The 19,317-nt window shown below is 36.2% G+C and overlaps 2 protein-coding genes and 1 long non-coding RNA gene across 4 annotated transcripts; 2 read left to right on the forward strand and 1 right to left on the reverse strand.

Annotated features, from left to right (window-relative positions):
- Positions 1-2,170: 2,170 nt before the first annotated feature.
- LOC139780144 (uncharacterized) lies at positions 2,171-3,132 on the forward strand. Its single transcript, XM_071718662.1, has 2 exons — positions 2,171-2,835; positions 2,921-3,132. Exons 1-2 carry the CDS (start codon positions 2,381-2,383, stop codon positions 3,045-3,047), a joined length of 582 nt encoding a protein of 193 aa, XP_071574763.1. The 5' UTR covers positions 2,171-2,380; the 3' UTR covers positions 3,048-3,132.
- A 2,819-nt stretch (positions 3,133-5,951) lies between these two features.
- LOC139780616 (uncharacterized) lies at positions 5,952-11,438 on the forward strand. The gene is made up of 3 exons (XM_071719345.1): positions 5,952-6,263; positions 7,115-7,223; positions 8,992-11,438. The coding sequence occupies exon 3, from the start codon at positions 9,040-9,042 to the stop codon at positions 10,936-10,938; it is 1,899 nt and encodes a 632-aa protein (XP_071575446.1). The 5' UTR covers positions 5,952-6,263; positions 7,115-7,223; positions 8,992-9,039; the 3' UTR covers positions 10,939-11,438.
- A 1,843-nt stretch (positions 11,439-13,281) lies between these two features.
- On the reverse strand, positions 13,282-15,266 carry LOC139780624 (uncharacterized). Of its 2 annotated transcripts, XR_011720301.1 has the most exons (6): positions 15,060-15,266; positions 14,846-14,970; positions 14,509-14,589; positions 14,286-14,410; positions 13,910-14,030; positions 13,286-13,599 (listed from the first exon to the last, which is right to left on the reverse strand). It is a non-coding gene; the product is annotated as an uncharacterized lncRNA (long non-coding RNA). The 2 variants fall into 2 exon arrangements; XR_011720298.1 differs by having other exon boundaries at positions 13,282-13,599; positions 14,846-15,266.
- Positions 15,267-19,317: the final 4,051 nt, after the last annotated feature.

Raw genomic sequence — 19,317 nt, forward strand, 5'->3', positions numbered from 1 at the left:
ATACACATAATTTTACGCGCATCTAAATTCGTCTTTCAATTAGATTCACTGATATAATTATCTATTTTCCGGAAAAAATATTTACAAAAATAAATTTTTATAAAATTTTGAATAATTTCTTTTTTTCTAATTAGTTTTAGCTTATCGAAATAAAACTCCGAATAAATGAGGAAAAACTATTAATTTTATGCAGATAAAAGGTGATACTTACCCCAAGGTTGCTCCGCCGGGGCCCGATGTCTCTCTCAGACCTCCTCCTCCTCTCAGGACGTCAGGCCTCCTTCTCTCACCGCACAGGACACTCGCGAGAAACACTCGCGGATAATAAACTACAATCGCGCGCGGACTAATTTTAGTAAAAGTCTTTCTCGCGCGATACTGTACGGCACTCCCGTTTAAAAAAGTCCTTTAGTCCGATTACTTGAACGGCACTCCCGAAGCAAACGCGACGAACCGGCTGCGGTTCGTTCATTCAATTAAATCGGCGGACGAGGGTACGTTAGCTTCCCCGTCTTTAGATTTTTATCCAAGCAGAACGAGAGTTTTGCTTGGGTAAAATCCTCGTACTGGGTACTGAGCCTTCCCACCTCGCCAAGGTTGTACCCATGGGAAGGAAGTACTTTACTCTGTAACATAAAAGCAGGTAATAAACAAATAAAAAGTATAAAATATTTGTATAATTTTATACATATAAAAAATTATACAAATATTTTATACTTTCTATTTGTTGATCACGAGATATAAATACGATTGATAAACTTAAATAAGAACAGTAAATTAAAAAGGTTTAACATTTTAATTGTTGTGAAAAGAAATTTCCTTTTACGCATCTATAGGTTGTGGCACAATACGCATATACGTTCTGCCGGAAGGCAACATCACAGTCTTGATACTGTTATAGGAAGCTTTAGCTTCACTGTCCGACACACTCGGATCGATCATTACGTCGTCCCCCTTCCGCCAGTCTACAGGAGTCGCTACTTTGTACTTTTGCGTGAGCTGAAGAGATTCAATTACCCTTATTATTTCGTCAAAATTGCGGCCAGTCGTAGCTGGGTATAAAATTGATAGTCGCATCTTCTTAGCCGGGTCGATTATGAACGAGGTGAAAAGAATCTTAACGACATATTTTATTTTACAATTGTACGCAAGCAGTGGTATCATTTATAATAATAATAATAATCTATATCTTATTTTGCTCACCGTTAACAAAAAGTCTGGATTATCGTTTTGTGCAGTGAATTATGTTTCTTATGATCATATCGAACTATTGTAACAAAACGTTAGTTATATCTAACTACACCAACTTGAAATCAATCTCAGTTTTGTTTAATAATTATTTATTATTTCCAGAATAATTTTTAAACTTGCATGACTAACCCAAATTAAAGTGTTTAAAGATATTTTATTTTAAATTATTACACACAATCCGTTTAGTCTAATTATGAATGTATTTCAGTACGTTATAAGAATTGTATAATCCTTATATATTATGAGCTTTGTATTTATCAAGGTTTCCGCAGGTAGATTTCGAATGGGCAGTGAAACTAAACCGTTTTACTTTAAATTTAATTGGACTTTGGCCTAATGTCGCACGAAATCCTCGGCAGAAATTAATGTGTAATTTTCGAGTGCTGGTAACTTTGTTGGGATTAATCAGCGTTCTTATTCCCTCTATACATTCCTTGATAAAAGTTTTCGGAAACAGTTTGCTAATGTTAGATAATTTACAATTTACTTTACCGTTCATAAGCTGCTTGATTAGAATCGTGATTTTTTGGTGGAAAAAAGAAGGTAGAGATCATTTGATCTTATTTATAAGCTATAAAAGTATGGTAAATAACTTATATAATTGCATAAATTCAGTGTTTAGAGATTAATATTAATAATTTTAAATACATATCGCATAACTTACATAAATAAAATAAATTCATATTAAAATACATTTTCTTTCTATATAGATAGTAGACCATGTACTTATTAAATAATTCATGAGTTATTTTTATTTTAAGTGTTTTTTATATTTTATTAAATTTTAAACAACCTTTTAATTAAAATATTTTTCACAAAATTTGATTTTGTTAATTATTTTTCATATAAAAATATAATGACAAATTATAATAAATTTACCTTTATATAAATAATAGAGTTTATACGATATTTAGATGCATTAAAATTCGTAGATTACGGAATTAATGTTTTTACTGATGATTTATAATTTTTTTATAATATATACTTTTTTAATTACGAAAATATGGTGATGTTGTTTCGATATCTTGTTAAATTATTTTTCTGTGCTTTTTACTGTTTAGGGTTGAACTTAACATATTTTAATTCAGCAACGCTGTAAATTGTTTACTTTTAAGCTATTGTACCGATTATGAATATGATCGCAAAGGATTGGATAAAGTTAAAGAGTGATCAAGAGAGAAGCTTGATGATTCGAAGAGCGCAAAGTGCACGTATAATTATTATTTGCTCCTACTGTGTAATGGGATTAGCGTGCTTCTTTGTCGCAGTACTGCCTGCTTTTGGAATATTGATGAGACTTACTCCCAACATTACTGACCCAGGAAGGCCACTGCCTTTACAAACTCATTACAATTACGATATAACAAAAAGGCCACAATACGAACTGACATTTATTAATCAAACCATCTATACAGCTATCGCCATGATAGCCTATACTGCAATAGACAATTTTCTGAGTCTTCTGGTTTTTCATATATGCGGTCAGTTAGACATTCTTAAGAATCATTTGCAATATTTGGATAAAAACATAAATTACCACGAAGTTCTAAAGTGCTGCATAGTAAAGCATATCCGTCTGCTTAGGTTTGTTTTCTATAAGATATAACTAAATAGAATCTATATGAAATATGTGATAGAATATATTTAATACATAAAATATCTTTTACAGGGCTATTGGTGTTATTGAAGATACATATAACACAATACTTCTCTGCTTAGTTACATATTTTACGGTACTTTTTGCTTTCTACGGATTTCGGATGATTAATGTAAGTATTTTAAAACTCAAAGTTTAAATAAGACACGGTTTAAAAAAATTGACCTGAATTAATACATATATTAGTATTAAATACATTCTGATACAATATTACTATATTCATATGGCACATTATTATAAAATTCCAAATTAGTGTTAAGGTCGTTCTCCGGCTTCAGTCGTGCTCAACTTGTATTCATGCTTAAAAAGGAAATTTATTTTACTGAAGTTAATTGTTTATATACAAAATATTACATATAATAACATCTAAAAAATAAGAAGTTAACTTTAGGCGTGAGAACTCATGCAGCGTTGCCAAGTAACTGACGCCTCTCCTCTTCTCAAATCGCGTACTTTACGCAAGTATTTCTCGAAAACGAGTACCGCAAGGGTATTGACACTTAATTGCATATTATTTTTATTTTTATGGAGCATCATATAGTAATTTTTCAAAAACATTTAGAGAAAACTTTTTTCACAATTTATTATAATGTCTCTTTTACAATAACTCGGAATAGGAATTACATGTTAAAAGTTGAAACTTTAAAACTCAGTATCTCGATTTTTAATACCGCAAGAGGTATTGAAATTTATACCATCGCATAAAGCACACCTAAATTAACGTATATTCACAGTTTCAAGAAAATCTAGAGAAAATCGATTTTCCGGAGAACGACTTTAATAAAAATAACTATGTCTTTTCATTTATTTCATAAATTAATTAGCTATTCGACGAAGGAAACGATATGTCCTTCGCTCACATAGTATATTTTGTTTCTGTCGTTTTTAACATATTTGCAAATATGTGTTTATATTGCGCTCTCGGTGAAATTTTGATGTCCCAGGTTAGTTGCATACATTTTCTTTATGTGTAAATTAAATGTTGTGTAATTAACTCTATACGGACTATTATATGGTAGTGACAAATTTTTATTTAGATGTGTAATAATGTATACATATATACCATTTGCTTTAATTTCTTATTTACAGAAAAATTAAGAGAATTGCAGGTGACAACTCGTCGAAATCTGACGACTTTAAAGGCAGGAATAGAAAGCCTTTAACAAGATTAAGATATAGTTGGATTATAAAAAATCGTGCTCTTATGAACGCGTGGGACAGATTAGACGATGGCCTCTCTATAGAAGATTTTTTGTCATTGACAAGTTCATTACTATAAAAAATTATTAGATAATAACAAACAATTTAAATAAATAATTCGTATAAACTGTTTACTAAAATGTTTTAGCTTCAATAAATTTTTAAAATAAAATAAAGATATGCGTTCCGTATTTACTTCTGTACATTTTTTAATATTTCTTAAATATTCTATATAGGGGAGACCGGGGCTATCTGTTTACGGGGGCTATGTGCATGTCCACAGCACTGCTATCTCAAGTTTTAAGAGACAGATGTCTCTACCATTGTAACAAAGTAATTGAAAAATGCCCTACGTAAGATATTTAAATGTTGTTTGTTTTCTTGCGATGCCTTTTGCAGACGCTATATACGTTAAATGAAATAGGTCAGTCATATTACACATCGAATTGTCCAATTAATCTTCCCAGGTTGCAACCACCATGAATCGCTTTGATTTGAGGTGCTATAAGTGGGATTTATTTTGCTTCGCAAAATTATCACGGAATAAAAAGTTATTAACAATATTATCAACAAAAAACGCGATTTTTTTTATTTTTTCTCAAATATCTCGAAAACTAAGCAAAATAGGGTAACTATATAACTATTCGTACCTTTTTTGTATAGAGCGTAAAATTATCTACAATAATGATCTGAACAACATTGATCGTCAAGTCAGTCGTTTAGCTTGCACGCGCCGTCAAAGTCCGAGACTCGGATCCCAAAAACCCTCAATTTCATCGTTTTCTTGATGTTGCGCCGGTGATTTTTTTCCGTCATTTAAAATGGAATTAAAAATCACCAAAAAATCACACATCATCTGAGAACTACAAAGAATACTTTTCATGGTGCAACCAATTTTTTAGACCCTTTTTCTTTAGTTTGTAGCTATGTAAGCAAAATGATTTTTTTGAATAGTTTTTCGCTGTTTTCAGGCCTTAGAATTTATTTGAGACGAATTTTATCGTATGCATCTTGTTGTGGACGAAATTTGCAACAAAAAAGGACCCTTGTTTTTTTTCGTACGCGTGAACGCTGATTTTTTTATTGACGCGCAAAGTTATCCAATATTGCGCAGTCAGATAACGCTTAACTTTGCGCGTCAATAAAAAATCAACGTTCGTCGTACGAAAAAAATACAAGGGTCCTTTTTTGTTGCAAATTTTGTCCACACTTCAATGACGAATTGTTCTTTTTTAAATAGATAATGGTGCGTAACACTACAAAAGAAAGACTTTCCTTAAGACGGATAAGGTAGACATATCCAATAAAATTATATTTAGGCTACGGTCAACGTGACGCTACAAATGCTTCGAAGCATTCCTCTTCTCTTTTCTTTCAATCTTCTTCTTCTTCTTCTTTGATTTGCATTGGCACCTGCCTCTAGTACGAGGTCAATATGGCCAGCATTTTCCCCTGTTTGCGTAAAAGTCTGAATGACTGTTAGCGTGGCAAAGTCTAAATGGAAATCACTAAAAAACTGAGTGAGGATCAATGCAGACAGTATCAGTCGCAATACTTAAAAAATTTTCGTTCCGGACAAAACACGTCCGAACAGGTCCGCGCACGTTGAGCGAATCGTCTTTTCTTTCAATGAAGAAGATAGTTCGGACACGAACCACCAAAGACCGACAATATCGAAAAGTGGATGTATACATAGCACGGACATGAACCAAATTCATCGACAGTATCGAAAAGTGGATGTGACTCGTAGTTCCAATTCCTGAAAGTGGATGTGTGGCGCTACTGTACGGCCTGGCAAAAGCGTCCCAAGAAAATCGCCGTCATTGCGCCTCTCATACTCTCATCCTTCTCTCTGGCTACGTTCGTTATCGAGTGTATCGGGATCGGGTTAGGTTAGGTTATGTTAAATTTTATTTTTTGACGTGCGAGCATACAATGAACGAGTGCGGTTGAACCACATATTCGTATATGATGCGATTCGAGAGATATATTGTCCTATTCTAAATCTTTCCAAGTTCGAAACACTTTTGTCTCGAACGGCAAGCACAAGTGGATAAATGGTCTCAAGAGTGAAACAGTTGAATTGATTATTTCGCGAGATTATATAAGTGTTCAAGTAACTGTATGTTTTTACTCGAAGCATACAATCGACAAGGTACTATTAAAAACCGACATCTTATGGAAATTTGCTCGACTGCCACAATTTGGATGGTTAGTTCATGATATAATATTAATTTTGTGATCTATTAATCTCTCCTGATGTTTCCTAGTTTTATAGACACATACATATGTACATATACATGTATTGTATATGCATAAAAAGTAGAAAACAAAATTAATATTATATTATGAACTCACCATCCATATGTATGTATGCATGTATGTATGTATATGACGTACGTATATATGACTAGGCTTGTTCGTTTTCGCTGCGCTCCTGACCTAGTGCAATAAGTTAGAATGAGAATAAATATATTTGTTTCATTCCAACTTATTGTACTAGTTCACAAGTGCAGCGAAAACGAACAGGCCTATGATAATATTTAATTTTTTTATTCAGAGCTGCACCTCTGTGTTAATTATCCATAGGCATGTTTGTTTTAGCTGAACTTCTTTGCACGGTTCATCTTTCCTCTTTTCCTTGTCACGTTGGAGAAAAAAAGAGAAAAGATGAACTGTACAAGAAGTTGAGCTAAAACGAATGTTCATATAATAATCAAACTCATGTTTGATTATTTGTACAAAACTATATATGGAAGAAGATGTAATGTCGCAGCAATGTATATAATATTGCGTCGTAAATATATATGCTTACACATAATGCATCCATATAATAATAAAAAATCATGACTTATTGCATTAGAAGTTAATTAATAGATATTTTTATCAGATACTTTTATCGGTTGAAACAGTCGAGAAAATAAATTCTCCCCCAATTATCCCTGGGTTCATCGAGCCCCCCTTGATAGTCACAAAAATTTACTCAGGATTGGTAATTTTTAACAGCATTTCGTCGATGCTCGAAAGGAAAAGAAGAACGAATGTTGTTAAGCTGCATACGTACATCTCGTCGAATAAAATACTTCAAAGAAGTAACCAGGCAAAATATATTTTGGTAAGGAATTATGAATAATAATGTATTATATTTAAAAAAATGTTTTCTTATGTTTTACTTTGTTATATCGTTAGACAAATTCCCATCGAATTAAATTATTCCAAATATAGTTTTAATTGTACAGAAAATAATATAAATAATTTACATTTATATAATTAATAATTAAATAAATTTACTTCAATGTATATATATATGTACATGCACATATATATTGTCTTCCTATTACAAGAGTATACTTTTCTCTAGCTAAAAAATTGTGTTATTTTCACGTTATTGAAAATATCATAAATGATGTAATTTAATTAAATCATCCTAATGGTAAAAATGTGTAATCTGTATGTAATATTTATAAAATTGTGGCAATATATGATATAACAGAAAAAAGAGTGACTCAAAATAAGTCGAAATAATACAATAAATTGTTTAAAATTAAGCTTTGTTTTCGAAAAAAAAAAGAAATTATATCACTTAGACTATATTATTTTAATTTAAAAAAAAACACTCCTAAATTATTTAACAAATTTGTAAAATTGTGAAAAGTATTTTTCTATTTATAGAAAGTTAATATGATTCGTGTAAACGAGAATAATTTATTTTAGAGTAAGAAGAGAAAAAATTGCTATTGTTTGGAATGCTTTAAGTTTTGAAGATAAAATATTCGCAACTGATCTCACGATTAATATATCGTTAATTCTCGATATAACGTCGATCACCCATGAGACTAGGATATATATGCGATCTAATTTTGCTATCGAGTCGATATTGCGCAATGTATCTGACGAATATAGGCGCTTCCTCGAAACGTTCGCCGATTGGTGAAAATAGAGTGACATAGAAGTGGTTCAGTGATAATATAGGAGCGCGTCAAATTTTCAGACTATATTCCACGAAGTAGACGTCACCGCTGTGCAGTGCCGTCGTTATCGTCTGGCGTACCGATCCTTGCCAAAAATGTTTTTCTACGAATTCCTATTTCGATACACAGAGTCGAAGTCTTCCAACGGTGTAGAACTCTTACATTACATTTAATGACTGAAGATACATTTTCATTGACCATGCAGAATAATAAAAAGAATTGATTTACAGTAAAAAATAAAAGTAAAGTTTCATTTTTTAACAAATTAAATTAACTTTAAAGTACTTCCATGCTTAAAATCTGATATGCAGCATAGTTTTCCTCGAAACAATATAATTCCTGTGCTACTTCTTTTGCCATGCTTTCAAAGATAAATCTATTTATTAATTATAACGGACTACCTTGTATAATCAATACTTGGCTAATTATACTGATTTTACGTTTGCTTTTAGACAGTTATTTTTAAATAGACTTTTATATGGTCCTTTTTATAAACACATTTTTATTAAAGAATATCTTTTTAAACTCTTTTTAAACTCTATCCTATACGTTTTGCGGATATTGTCTATGTATTTGGCGTATCTTTTTTATCCTTATATCCAACCTCGGTGAAACGCATATTTTCTCCGTCTTTTGCCAACCTTCGATTTGCAGCTGTTGGGAGTAAAAATAAGTTTAACATACAGTATGCAAAACTTTATTTTTAATATTTTTTTTTTAACGCCTATGATACGTATGATCAGTTTTTGATAAAAGATTATTGACTTGGATTATATCATTTATAATGTTTTATGATTAAAATATTTTTGCCAAAATGCACCTACATTTATCGTAAATATGTATACAAATAATTAAGTTCATAATTTTGCTATTTATGCTTAGAGTAACTTAATATTCGTTTTATTATTTCAGACCGGAGTGCTATGTTGATTGTGGCGATTCAATTGCGAGTACACATACATGATGCTGAGAATGATGTGTCCAAAATGCCACCATCGCTTTCCAGTGGTAGGATGCTGTTTAAAGTCGAGCGATGAAACTAGCCAAAAGAAAATGAAAGAGGAGGAAGACAAGGAAAAGAAGGATGAAGAGGAAGAGGAAGAAAAGGAGGAGGAGGAAGAAGAAGAAGAGGAGGAAGAAGAAGAGGAAGAGGAGGAAGAAGAGGAGGAGGAGGAAGAGAAAAATGGAGAGTACATGAAAAAAATGATTGCTAATACTATCTGTTCAACGGCACCTCATTACGTTAGTGGTCTCCCAGTGTCACGTGGCTACACCAGTGGCAGCAGTTGTTTCATAAACCCATCCACAAATATTCACGAGCCCACCATTTTCAAGCCACGTGCAGTCAACTACGGCTCCAATGTCGGAATTACCAGCTCCGATACAATGGAACTTTTTTATGACATTGAGGCCTCGTCGATGAAACAAAATCACCATCCGCTATTAAGATCGCCAATATATCAGTCGAATGATCAAGATTCTTTCATTGTGGTAACAGAGAATCTTAACCATGATGATATGGAACCTTCAGAGCAATATGTCGCAACTACGTGCGAGCTGACTGGTGGCAACGTTACAATTGCTACACCCGATATACAATCAGGTGGTTGCCTTGTACAAAATACAGAAACGGATATTCTGGTACAAGCCTCGCAAATCAAAATTCAACCGAAGCTTACTGGCGGCGGTTGCCTTGTGCAAAAAAAATTGTCCGCTGAAGATGAGCGATCGACGACATCCAAACACACGAAAAACTTCGCGCTCGTCAATAATAATGCTCGTCGGACGTTTGTTACGACTCCCAACGGTTGTTCGGAATTGCCGGGAAACATAAAGGTGTTGTCATGTGGAATGATAAGGGATAATGAGAATAACAAAATAACGAACGCTGGATCAAGGCAGCAAAAGATACCGATGATCAAAACGAATGGTTGCGATTGTAAAGGTACGTTTCAGCAAAATCACTGTCAGTATCAAAGACGGCTGCTTGATGCATCTCTCGCGGATGATCGTGACTCCTTGCTGCTGGAGCCTGTCGGTAATAGCGTGCAATTCCGAGTGAACGCCACTGTGCAGCTACCCGCGAACCTGGGTCAGTGTACGGTAAACATTACAGCGACAACGACGACGCCGCCGAAGCAGGTCATGACGACGAAGTTGCCAGATCGTGGTAGAAATAACTTTCATGGAGGTGGTATCGTGCAACCGAACGAATTGGACTGTGCAACGGTGAATCAAATTGTTGCAATCGGAAACAACAAGGATTGTAATAACGTCGAGCAAAGGGACAATGCGACAACCACTCCGGTGTCCTGGATAATGCCGACTTCCTGGGGCCTGGATTCAGACGTAAATAGATTACGCGAGGTAAAGAGATTGCTGCAGATTTGTGGTTGGTACCATGAGGGCATCAGTTGGCAACAGAGCGAAAACCTTTTGAAGGACGCGTCCATCGGTCGATGGCTAATGAGAGACAGTTCGGATAGCAGATACACTTTCGCGGTATCTGTGAAAACATCCAGAGGCCCCGCTTCTATTAGAGTACACTATTTCCTCGAACAGTTTCGGCTCGATGCCGAACCGAAACTAGCATCGGCGATGCCATTTTTCGATTGTCCTATCAAAATGTTGGAGCACTACGTTGAGTATTCAAAGAGAATGGATGAGCATCGTAGGGAAGTCTGGGTCGACTACAGTGGACAACTATACAGCCAGATCTATTTGACCAGCCCTCTTGTTAAGGAAGTTAGATCACTGTCGCATTTGGCCAGACTCGCTGTGAATCGAAGCAAATTGCCTACTGAACGTTTACCACTCTTAATTAAAAATTATATCGAGGAATATCCGTATACGCTTTGACTGTGTAATCACATCACATGATGCGTTTATCTTCCGATATATATATATATATATACGTATATTTGCTTATATATATAATATATATGTGTATGTATGTGTACGTATATACATATATGTGTGTATATATAAGCAAAAATTTATTTTTATATACCGTAGTACGGATTTCTCCGATGGCTTATTTTTCGATAATGAACCGATTATGCCTTGAATTGCACCAATTACAGACATTGCGCAAATGCAAAAAAGAATTGTGGTTTGCGAATGTAATTATACGAAGAAATATATACACAAAATGTGCGCGCGCGTGCGCGTGTGTATAATAATGTGTACATATGCGTGTGTAATAAATAAGTTTTATTGATAAATATAATAGAATTTATTTTATATATATATATATATATGTATGATAAATATCTATAAATTCTATTGTAATAATTACTTATGTTATTATCACGCATATTTAGTTTAAATAATTTAAATATAATAAATTTGAAGTTTCACTAATGTTTTATTTCTTGAGATAAAGTATTTTTTGCATAATGAACGATGAAATATCGTGCTTATTTATATTCTTTGTACATTGCAGTACTGTATGTTTATGGAAATATTTTTTTATATTTGACCTGATCTCGCTATATTATGTAAATCGAGCAATTTTTTTTAAATTTCTATTTTATTATACAAAAAGAAGAAACATTAAACCATAATATTTGTACTATTAAATTTGCACCAAATGTGTAACAAAGATATTAGTTAAAAATATATCATTCAGATGCGAAATTAATTCTTTATGACAGAAATTAATATATTTTTAAAATCTGCCGAATTCATTAAAAATAAATTTTTAATATCAACTTTGAAATACTTCGAGTTAATAATCAAACAGAAAGACAATAATATGGTGATGTAATCTCTTGAAAGTTAAAGAGAACATTTAGAACTTTAAAGAATATAATACTGTTATGTTAGCAAAAACAAATAGATTTAATACATTATATTAAAAGCAACTAACACGACATGATACAATTTTATTTTGATCGCCGATCGATCTATTGCATCAGACTTACTCACTGTCATTTGTTTTATTGCTGTAGTAATTAAATTAATGTGAAATTCAGTGCCCCCCATTTCACATTTTCAAACGATCAATAACAGTTTATTTTTCAACCACCAAAACAATTTATTTTTATTTTTTCTTATGCCTTGTTTTATTTTTTAATTATTCTGCTAGAAATATAAACGCTTTCTAGCGCGTTCGCGCATATATACGTTTTTGCAAGACAGACAATAATACATTATTGCAATATGAGCCACTTGTAAATCTACAAAGACTTCTCGATACTTCCAAATTGAATTTACTTGTTGTTCATATCATCTCCACAAATAATACTGCCTCTCCTTATCTATCCCCTGGGGATAGATAAGGAGAGGCAGTATTATTTGTGGAGATGATATGAACAACAAGTAAATTCAATTTCAAAACTGCAATTTCGGAGTACTAGCCAATCGGTGGAATTGCAATCCATAATATTACAGCAGCTCTAATTAATCTTATAAGAACCTTAACTATCAGTATCACCATACATGCTGCTAAAATCGATAATCTGGGATCAAAAATTAGCTTAACTCCTTGAATGCTAGAATGCAGCAATGCTGAAGGAATAATGGTCCCAGTTTAATGATACAAAGTTCGCAACTGATTATCTGACATCGACGGTTAAGGACCCTGCGACTGATGACTGTGTATCCTAATTGTAAGTATATTATTGTACTTCCTTGAAACGCTGCACTTCTTTGAAGAAATCTAGCTATTTTAGCCAATGTGACTCCATGATCTGCTAAAGTACTAAACAACGTGGGATTCAGAGGATGTTTTCGCTCATTTAAATAGATATGAACGCGAGTAAAAGGACAATGAAATCATTTTTCATTTGCCAAACATCTAGCGAGAAAATAAATTTGATATTTTTTTCTCTTACTGCCTCTTGCCTTGGTTCGTTTCTCTTCACAGCTGATTTGAGCTCGAACTGTCATTGTGATTGACAGTTTGTTGACAGCTGCGAAGCAACGTTGTCAGACTTCAATAGTCATGTAGAAATATTTATATGCGATACGTCTGCCTGAAAAGCCGCAGCTAATTATTTTAAGACGGAAGGTACTAAGTTTAAATTGAATCAGCAATCACAATCGGAGCATTTTCCTCCAATTGTGATTCGTTGATGTCTTTACTGCTTATTATACTTATATTTTCTCAGCTTTTTACGATTAAGTCAAAATTAAAACCAAATCGAAAGAGTAAACTCGAATAAACAAAGAAAATCACATACAATCCATTTTTAAAGCTATAGATTTGAGAATAAATATTAATATCTTACGAGGGATTTAAATGTCGCCCGCGTTGCCTCTACATTAGACATCCGAAACACAGATTAATAGACAGATAGCCAATGGCCCCTCAAAAGTCGAGACCAGCATTTCCGTGCTTTGATTACCGACAGACTTTGCCCCTAGGATTGAGTCCGGACTAAATCACATTACAGACTTTGCCCCTGGTGCGAGTCCGGACCACCTACGCTTATTTCTCCACACTTCCCTACGCTAAAACTCACCGACACCGATGCGCAGCAGCGGAGCTGTATCTGCAACGTCGCTACGATGATTCTGTAACAATCAAACATATAATCCAGATTAGAGCAGGGAAGAAAAGAGACAGTCTGTATTTCAAAAATAATTACCGAACGTAAAACACGGAATTCTATATTTTATTTCGTTAAATCAATTTAATAAAAATATAACGTTTAATTTCTTGAAAGTATACTCTATTTATTGAACACAAGAATTCAAAATAGAATTTAAAAAATTAAACTCTTTTTTAATTTCTACTCTCTGACTATCTTTACTATTCGATTGAAAAACCGATTGGTTAAACTTTCCGCGAAAGACACAATATGTATAAACCAATTATATTTACCGCATGTTGTTCCGCCGGCGCCTGATGCCTCTTCCAGGCCTCCACCTCCTCTCAGGCTGCTCGGGATGTCACTCGTGGTTCCTCGATGCGAAGATGATGCTCCTTCCAGCGCGGATATTTTCTGTAACATAAAAATAATCGAATCGATTAAATACGTGTCACGCGCATCGAACATCTTATTTGTTATTCAGATTAATATTATATTTTAAAGTACATCTTCGAAAAAGGTTTCTACGTTAGAATCAACTTGAATCAAATTTTTCAAAATATTTCTTTTTACTAATTTATATTTTAAAACACGGTTTAATGTAGGAACTGAATAAGCACAAAGAGGGATTCTATAATATCTTTAAAAAAAATAAAAAGTAACACTTACCAGAAGTGTTGGTACGCCGATGCCCGATGCCTATCCTAGGCCTCCTCCTCCTCTCAGGCTGCTCGGGATGTCAGCTTCGCAGGATTCCCTCGCGGCTCCGATGTCACCTTCTGCGTCGTTATTTTCTGAAACATTCAAATGAACGATTCGATTAAGTAAAGACAGAAGAAATAGAAAATTTGTGACATAAATGACATAGTACGTGAAAATCAATTACACTCACCACCTTCTTTTAGGCTGCTCGGGATGTCCCTCGTGTTCCCTCGATGCGAAGCAACGTTGCTCCTTCCCGCGTGGATATTTTCTGTAACATAAAAATAATCGAATCGATTAAATAATTGTCACGCGCATCGAACATCTTATTCGTTATTCAGATTAATATTATATTTTAAATTACTTCTTCGAAAAAGGTTTCTACGTTAGAATCAACTTGAATCAAATTTTTCAAAACATCTTTTTTTACTAATTTAAATTCCGAAACACGGTTTAATGTAGGAACTGAATAAGCACAAAGAGGGATTCTATAATATCTTAAAAAAAAAATGAAAAGTAACACTTACCAGAAGTGTTGGTACGCCGATGCCCGATGCCTATCCTAGGCCTCCTCCTCCTCTCAGGCTGCTCGGGATGTCAGCTTCGCAGGATTCCCTCGCTGCTCCGATGTCATCTTCTGCGTCGTTATTTTCTGAAACATTCAAATGAACGATTCGATTAAAGGTGCGTTCGGGGAGACGCTATTAGCGCTGACAACGTCATTCTATCTCTGTTACTTACTGAAAGTTGAACAAAGACAGAGCACGCTTATAGCGCTAAAAGCGCGCTCCCCGTAAGTAACTTTGTAAGCGTGGTGTCGTTCCGCAGACAACGCGACGCGATAAGTTTGTAGCCTAACTAACTTTCGAAGCCGGGGGTGTCGCTAAGCAGACAATAACGCGACGCGATAAGTTTGTAGCCTAACTAACTTTCGAAGCCCGTGGGTGTCGCTAAGCAGACACGATGCGACGCGACGCGATTACTTAATATTAGCCTAACTAGCCCGTGGGTGTCGCTAAGCAGACACGATGCGACGCGACGCGATTACTTAATATTAGCCTAACTAGCCCGTGGGTGTCGCTAAGCAGACACGATGCGACGCGACGCGATTACTTAATATTAGCCTAACTAGCCCGTGGGTGTCGCTAAGCAGACACGATGCGACGCGACGCGATTACTTAATATTAGCCTAACTAGCCCGTGGGTGTCGCTAAGCAGACACGATGCGACGCGACGCGATTACTTAATATTAGCCTAACTAGCCCGTGGGTGTCGCTAAGCAGACACGATGCGACGCGACGCGATTACTTAATATTAGCCTAACTAGCCCGTGGGTGTCGCTAAGCAGACACGATGCGACGCGACGCGATTACTTAATATTAGCCTAACTAGCCCGTGGGTGTCGCTAAGCAGACACGATGCGACGCGACGCGATTACTTAATATTAGCCTAACTAGCCCGTGGGTGTCGCTAAGCAGACACGATGCGACGCGACGCGATTACTTAATATTAGCCTAACTAGCCCGTGGGTGTCGCTAAGCAGACACGATGCGACGCGACGCGATTACTTAATATTAGCCTAACTAGCCCGTGGGTGTCGCTAAGCAGACACGATGCGACGCGACGCGATTACTTAATATTAGCCTAACTAGCCCGTGGGTGTCGCTAAGCAGACACGATGCGACGCGACGCGATTACTTAATATTAGCCTAACTAGCCCGTGGGTGTCGCTAAGCAGACACGATGCGACGCGACGCGATTACTTAATATTAGCCTAACTAGCCCGTGGGTGTCGCTAAGCAGACACGATGCGACGCGACGCGATTACTTAATATTAGCCTAACTAGCCCGTGGGTGTCGCTAAGCAGACACGATGCGACGCGACGCGATTACTTAATATTAGCCTAACTAGCCCGTGGGTGTCGCTAAGCAGACACGATGCGACGCGACGCGATTACTTAATATTAGCCTAACTAGCCCGTGGGTGTCGCTAAGCAGACACGATGCGACGCGACGCGATTACTTAATATTAGCCTAACTAGCCCGTGGGTGTCGCTAAGCAGACACGATGCGACGCGACGCGATTACTTAATATTAGCCTAACTAGCCCGTGGGTGTCGCTAAGCAGACACGATGCGACGCGACGCGATTACTTAATATTAGCCTAACTAGCCCGTGGGTGTCGCTAAGCAGACACGATGCGACGCGACGCGATTACTTAATATTAGCCTAACTAGCCCGTGGGTGTCGCTAAGCAGACACGATGCGACGCGACGCGATTACTTAATATTAGCCTAACTAGCCCGTGGGTGTCGCTAAGCAGACACGATGCGACGCGACGCGATTACTTAATATTAGCCTAACTAGCCCGTGGGTGTCGCTAAGCAGACACGATGCGACGCGACGCGATTACTTAATATTAGCCTAACTAGCCCGTGGGTGTCGCTAAGCAGACACGATGCGACGCGACGCGATTACTTAATATTAGCCTAACTAGCCCGTGGGTGTCGCTAAGCAGACACGATGCGACGCGACGCGATTACTTAATATTAGCCTAACTAGCCCGTGGGTGTCGCTAAGCAGACACGATGCGACGCGACGCGATTACTTAATATTAGCCTAACTAGCCCGTGGGTGTCGCTAAGCAGACACGATGCGACGCGACGCGATTACTTAATATTAGCCTAACTAGCCCGTGGGTGTCGCTAAGCAGACACGATGCGACGCGACGCGATTACTTAATATTAGCCTAACTAGCCCGTGGGTGTCGCTAAGCAGACACGATGCGACGCGACGCGATTACTTAATATTAGCCTAACTAGCCCGTGGGTGTCGCTAAGCAGACACGATGCGACGCGACGCGATTACTTAATATTAGCCTAACTAGCCCGTGGGTGTCGCTAAGCAGACACGATGCGACGCGACGCGATTACTTAATATTAGCCTAACTAGCCCGTGGGTGTCGCTAAGCAGACACGATGCGACGCGACGCGATTACTTAATATTAGCCTAACTAGCCCGTGGGTGTCGCTAAGCAGACACGATGCGACGCGACGCGATTACTTAATATTAGCCTAACTAGCCCGTGGGTGTCGCTAAGCAGACACGATGCGACGCGACGCGATTACTTAATATTAGCCTAACTAGCCCGTGGGTGTCGCTAAGCAGACACGATGCGACGCGACGCGATTACTTAATATTAGCCTAACTAGCCCGTGGGTGTCGCTAAAGCCCGTATCAGACTATGGATTGGGATTGAGATTGGATTGAAATTTAATCAATCAGAACAGAGAAAACTAATCTCAAGTTTAGTAAACTTTGCTCTGATTGGTCAAATTTCAATCCAATCTCAATCCCAATCCGTAGTCTGATACGGGCATAAGCAGACACGACGCGACGCGATTACTTACACGCCTAACTTTCTAAGCGTGGGGTGTCGCTACGCAGACAACGCGACGGGAGCGCCGGACCCCATTGTACCCTTCACTCCCAGCGAACTGGGAGGAGGGTACGGTGTGCTCTTAGACCCTGTACCTCCCCACCGGGCCCTCCCTTCGGTAAAGCCGAAGGTACTGCCCCAGTGGATCGTTGATACAGGGAGCCCTCTCACCACGGGCAAGGTGGCACACCACGAGAGGGAGATTTTTTGACAAAACTTCTGTGGGTGATTAGGACATGAGTAGGATTATTATAAGCTAGTTCAAATTGTCCCATTCATAGTTTATGAGATACTTTACGTTGTACGTGAAGATATTTTGCAGTAATTTTTCATATTTAAAATTGTTACGATATTGTTTAAAGAATTATAAGTACATTCAGGATAAAAGTATCTTCATTTTACAATTTTATTAAATAACGCACGCAACAGATATTTTTTTAAATAAGAGATGCAAAAATAAATAAATTTTTGAAAAATTATTCGTTGCGGTTAAATACACATAAATGTTCTTATTATAAAACTTTGCACACATGTAGGAGGGCAGGGGGGGGGTAAAAAGATGAATTTATAAATTTTTTGTTGCTGCCAAAAAATGGTTCTAAAGGGTGAAATCACCCTTTATATGTAGAGCGGCTTTTTGTTTTTCTCGATATATTTTGGAAAGTATTCAAGATATCAAAAAATGTTTCAAATAAAAGTTTTATGGTAAAAACATCTTTATTCAACCACATTAATAAAATTTCAAAAAAAAATTTTTTTTTTAATTTTTAATCAAAATTTTGTTTAAAAAATTATTTTTAAAAAATATTATTAATGTTGTCGAATAGAGGAGATTTTACTGTAAAACTTTTATGAGAAACATTTTTTGATATCTCAAATATTTTTCGAGATATATCGAGAAAAGCAAAAAACCGCTCTACATATAAGCAGTGGTTTCACCCCTTAAAACCGTTTTTGGGCAGCTACAAAAAATATCTAAATTCATCTTTTTACTCCCCCTACATGTGTGGAAAGTTTCATTAAAATCAGAATTTTCCAGTTCGCGAGGTTCCCTTGTAAGTAATAGATATCTTTTTTTTTAGGCTTTAAATCTTACTTCTAATTGCACGATATTATTCCTGACAGTTTTTTGTAGAGGGCTGCATCACTATTTTCTATAGAAAAACTGCAGAATTTTTGTATAAAGCAAATATTGTCGTCAGGTGAAGACAATATTTATAAAAATAATTTTTTTAGTTTATCAGATATAATCATGTACAGCCCTCTACATTTTTGTGCGTACTTTAATCGTGTAAAAGGATTTTCCATTCTGTTCAGCCAATTCAAAGATATTGCTTAGACCGATTATGCCTTGTCGCTGTCACTCCAGGATCCCCTTGGTTATAAGACAGACATTCTGCTTAGGCCCTAAGATTGTACTTAAGATGGTCTTAAACACAAGAACCGACTATGAATACCGGCCAAAGACCGACAATAGTTGCTTTCCATTTACATCAAAACTCAGATAATTCTCACTTGTGATGTCATTCTGTCTTTATTATTCATTAATTCCCAAAAAGG

The sequence above is a fragment of the Temnothorax nylanderi genome, unplaced genomic scaffold, assembly GCF_030848795.1.
Source record: "Temnothorax nylanderi isolate EJ_2023f unplaced genomic scaffold, tnyl_v1.0 TNYL_tig0007_pilon, whole genome shotgun sequence".
Lineage (NCBI taxonomy): Eukaryota > Metazoa > Arthropoda > Insecta > Hymenoptera > Formicidae > Temnothorax > Temnothorax nylanderi.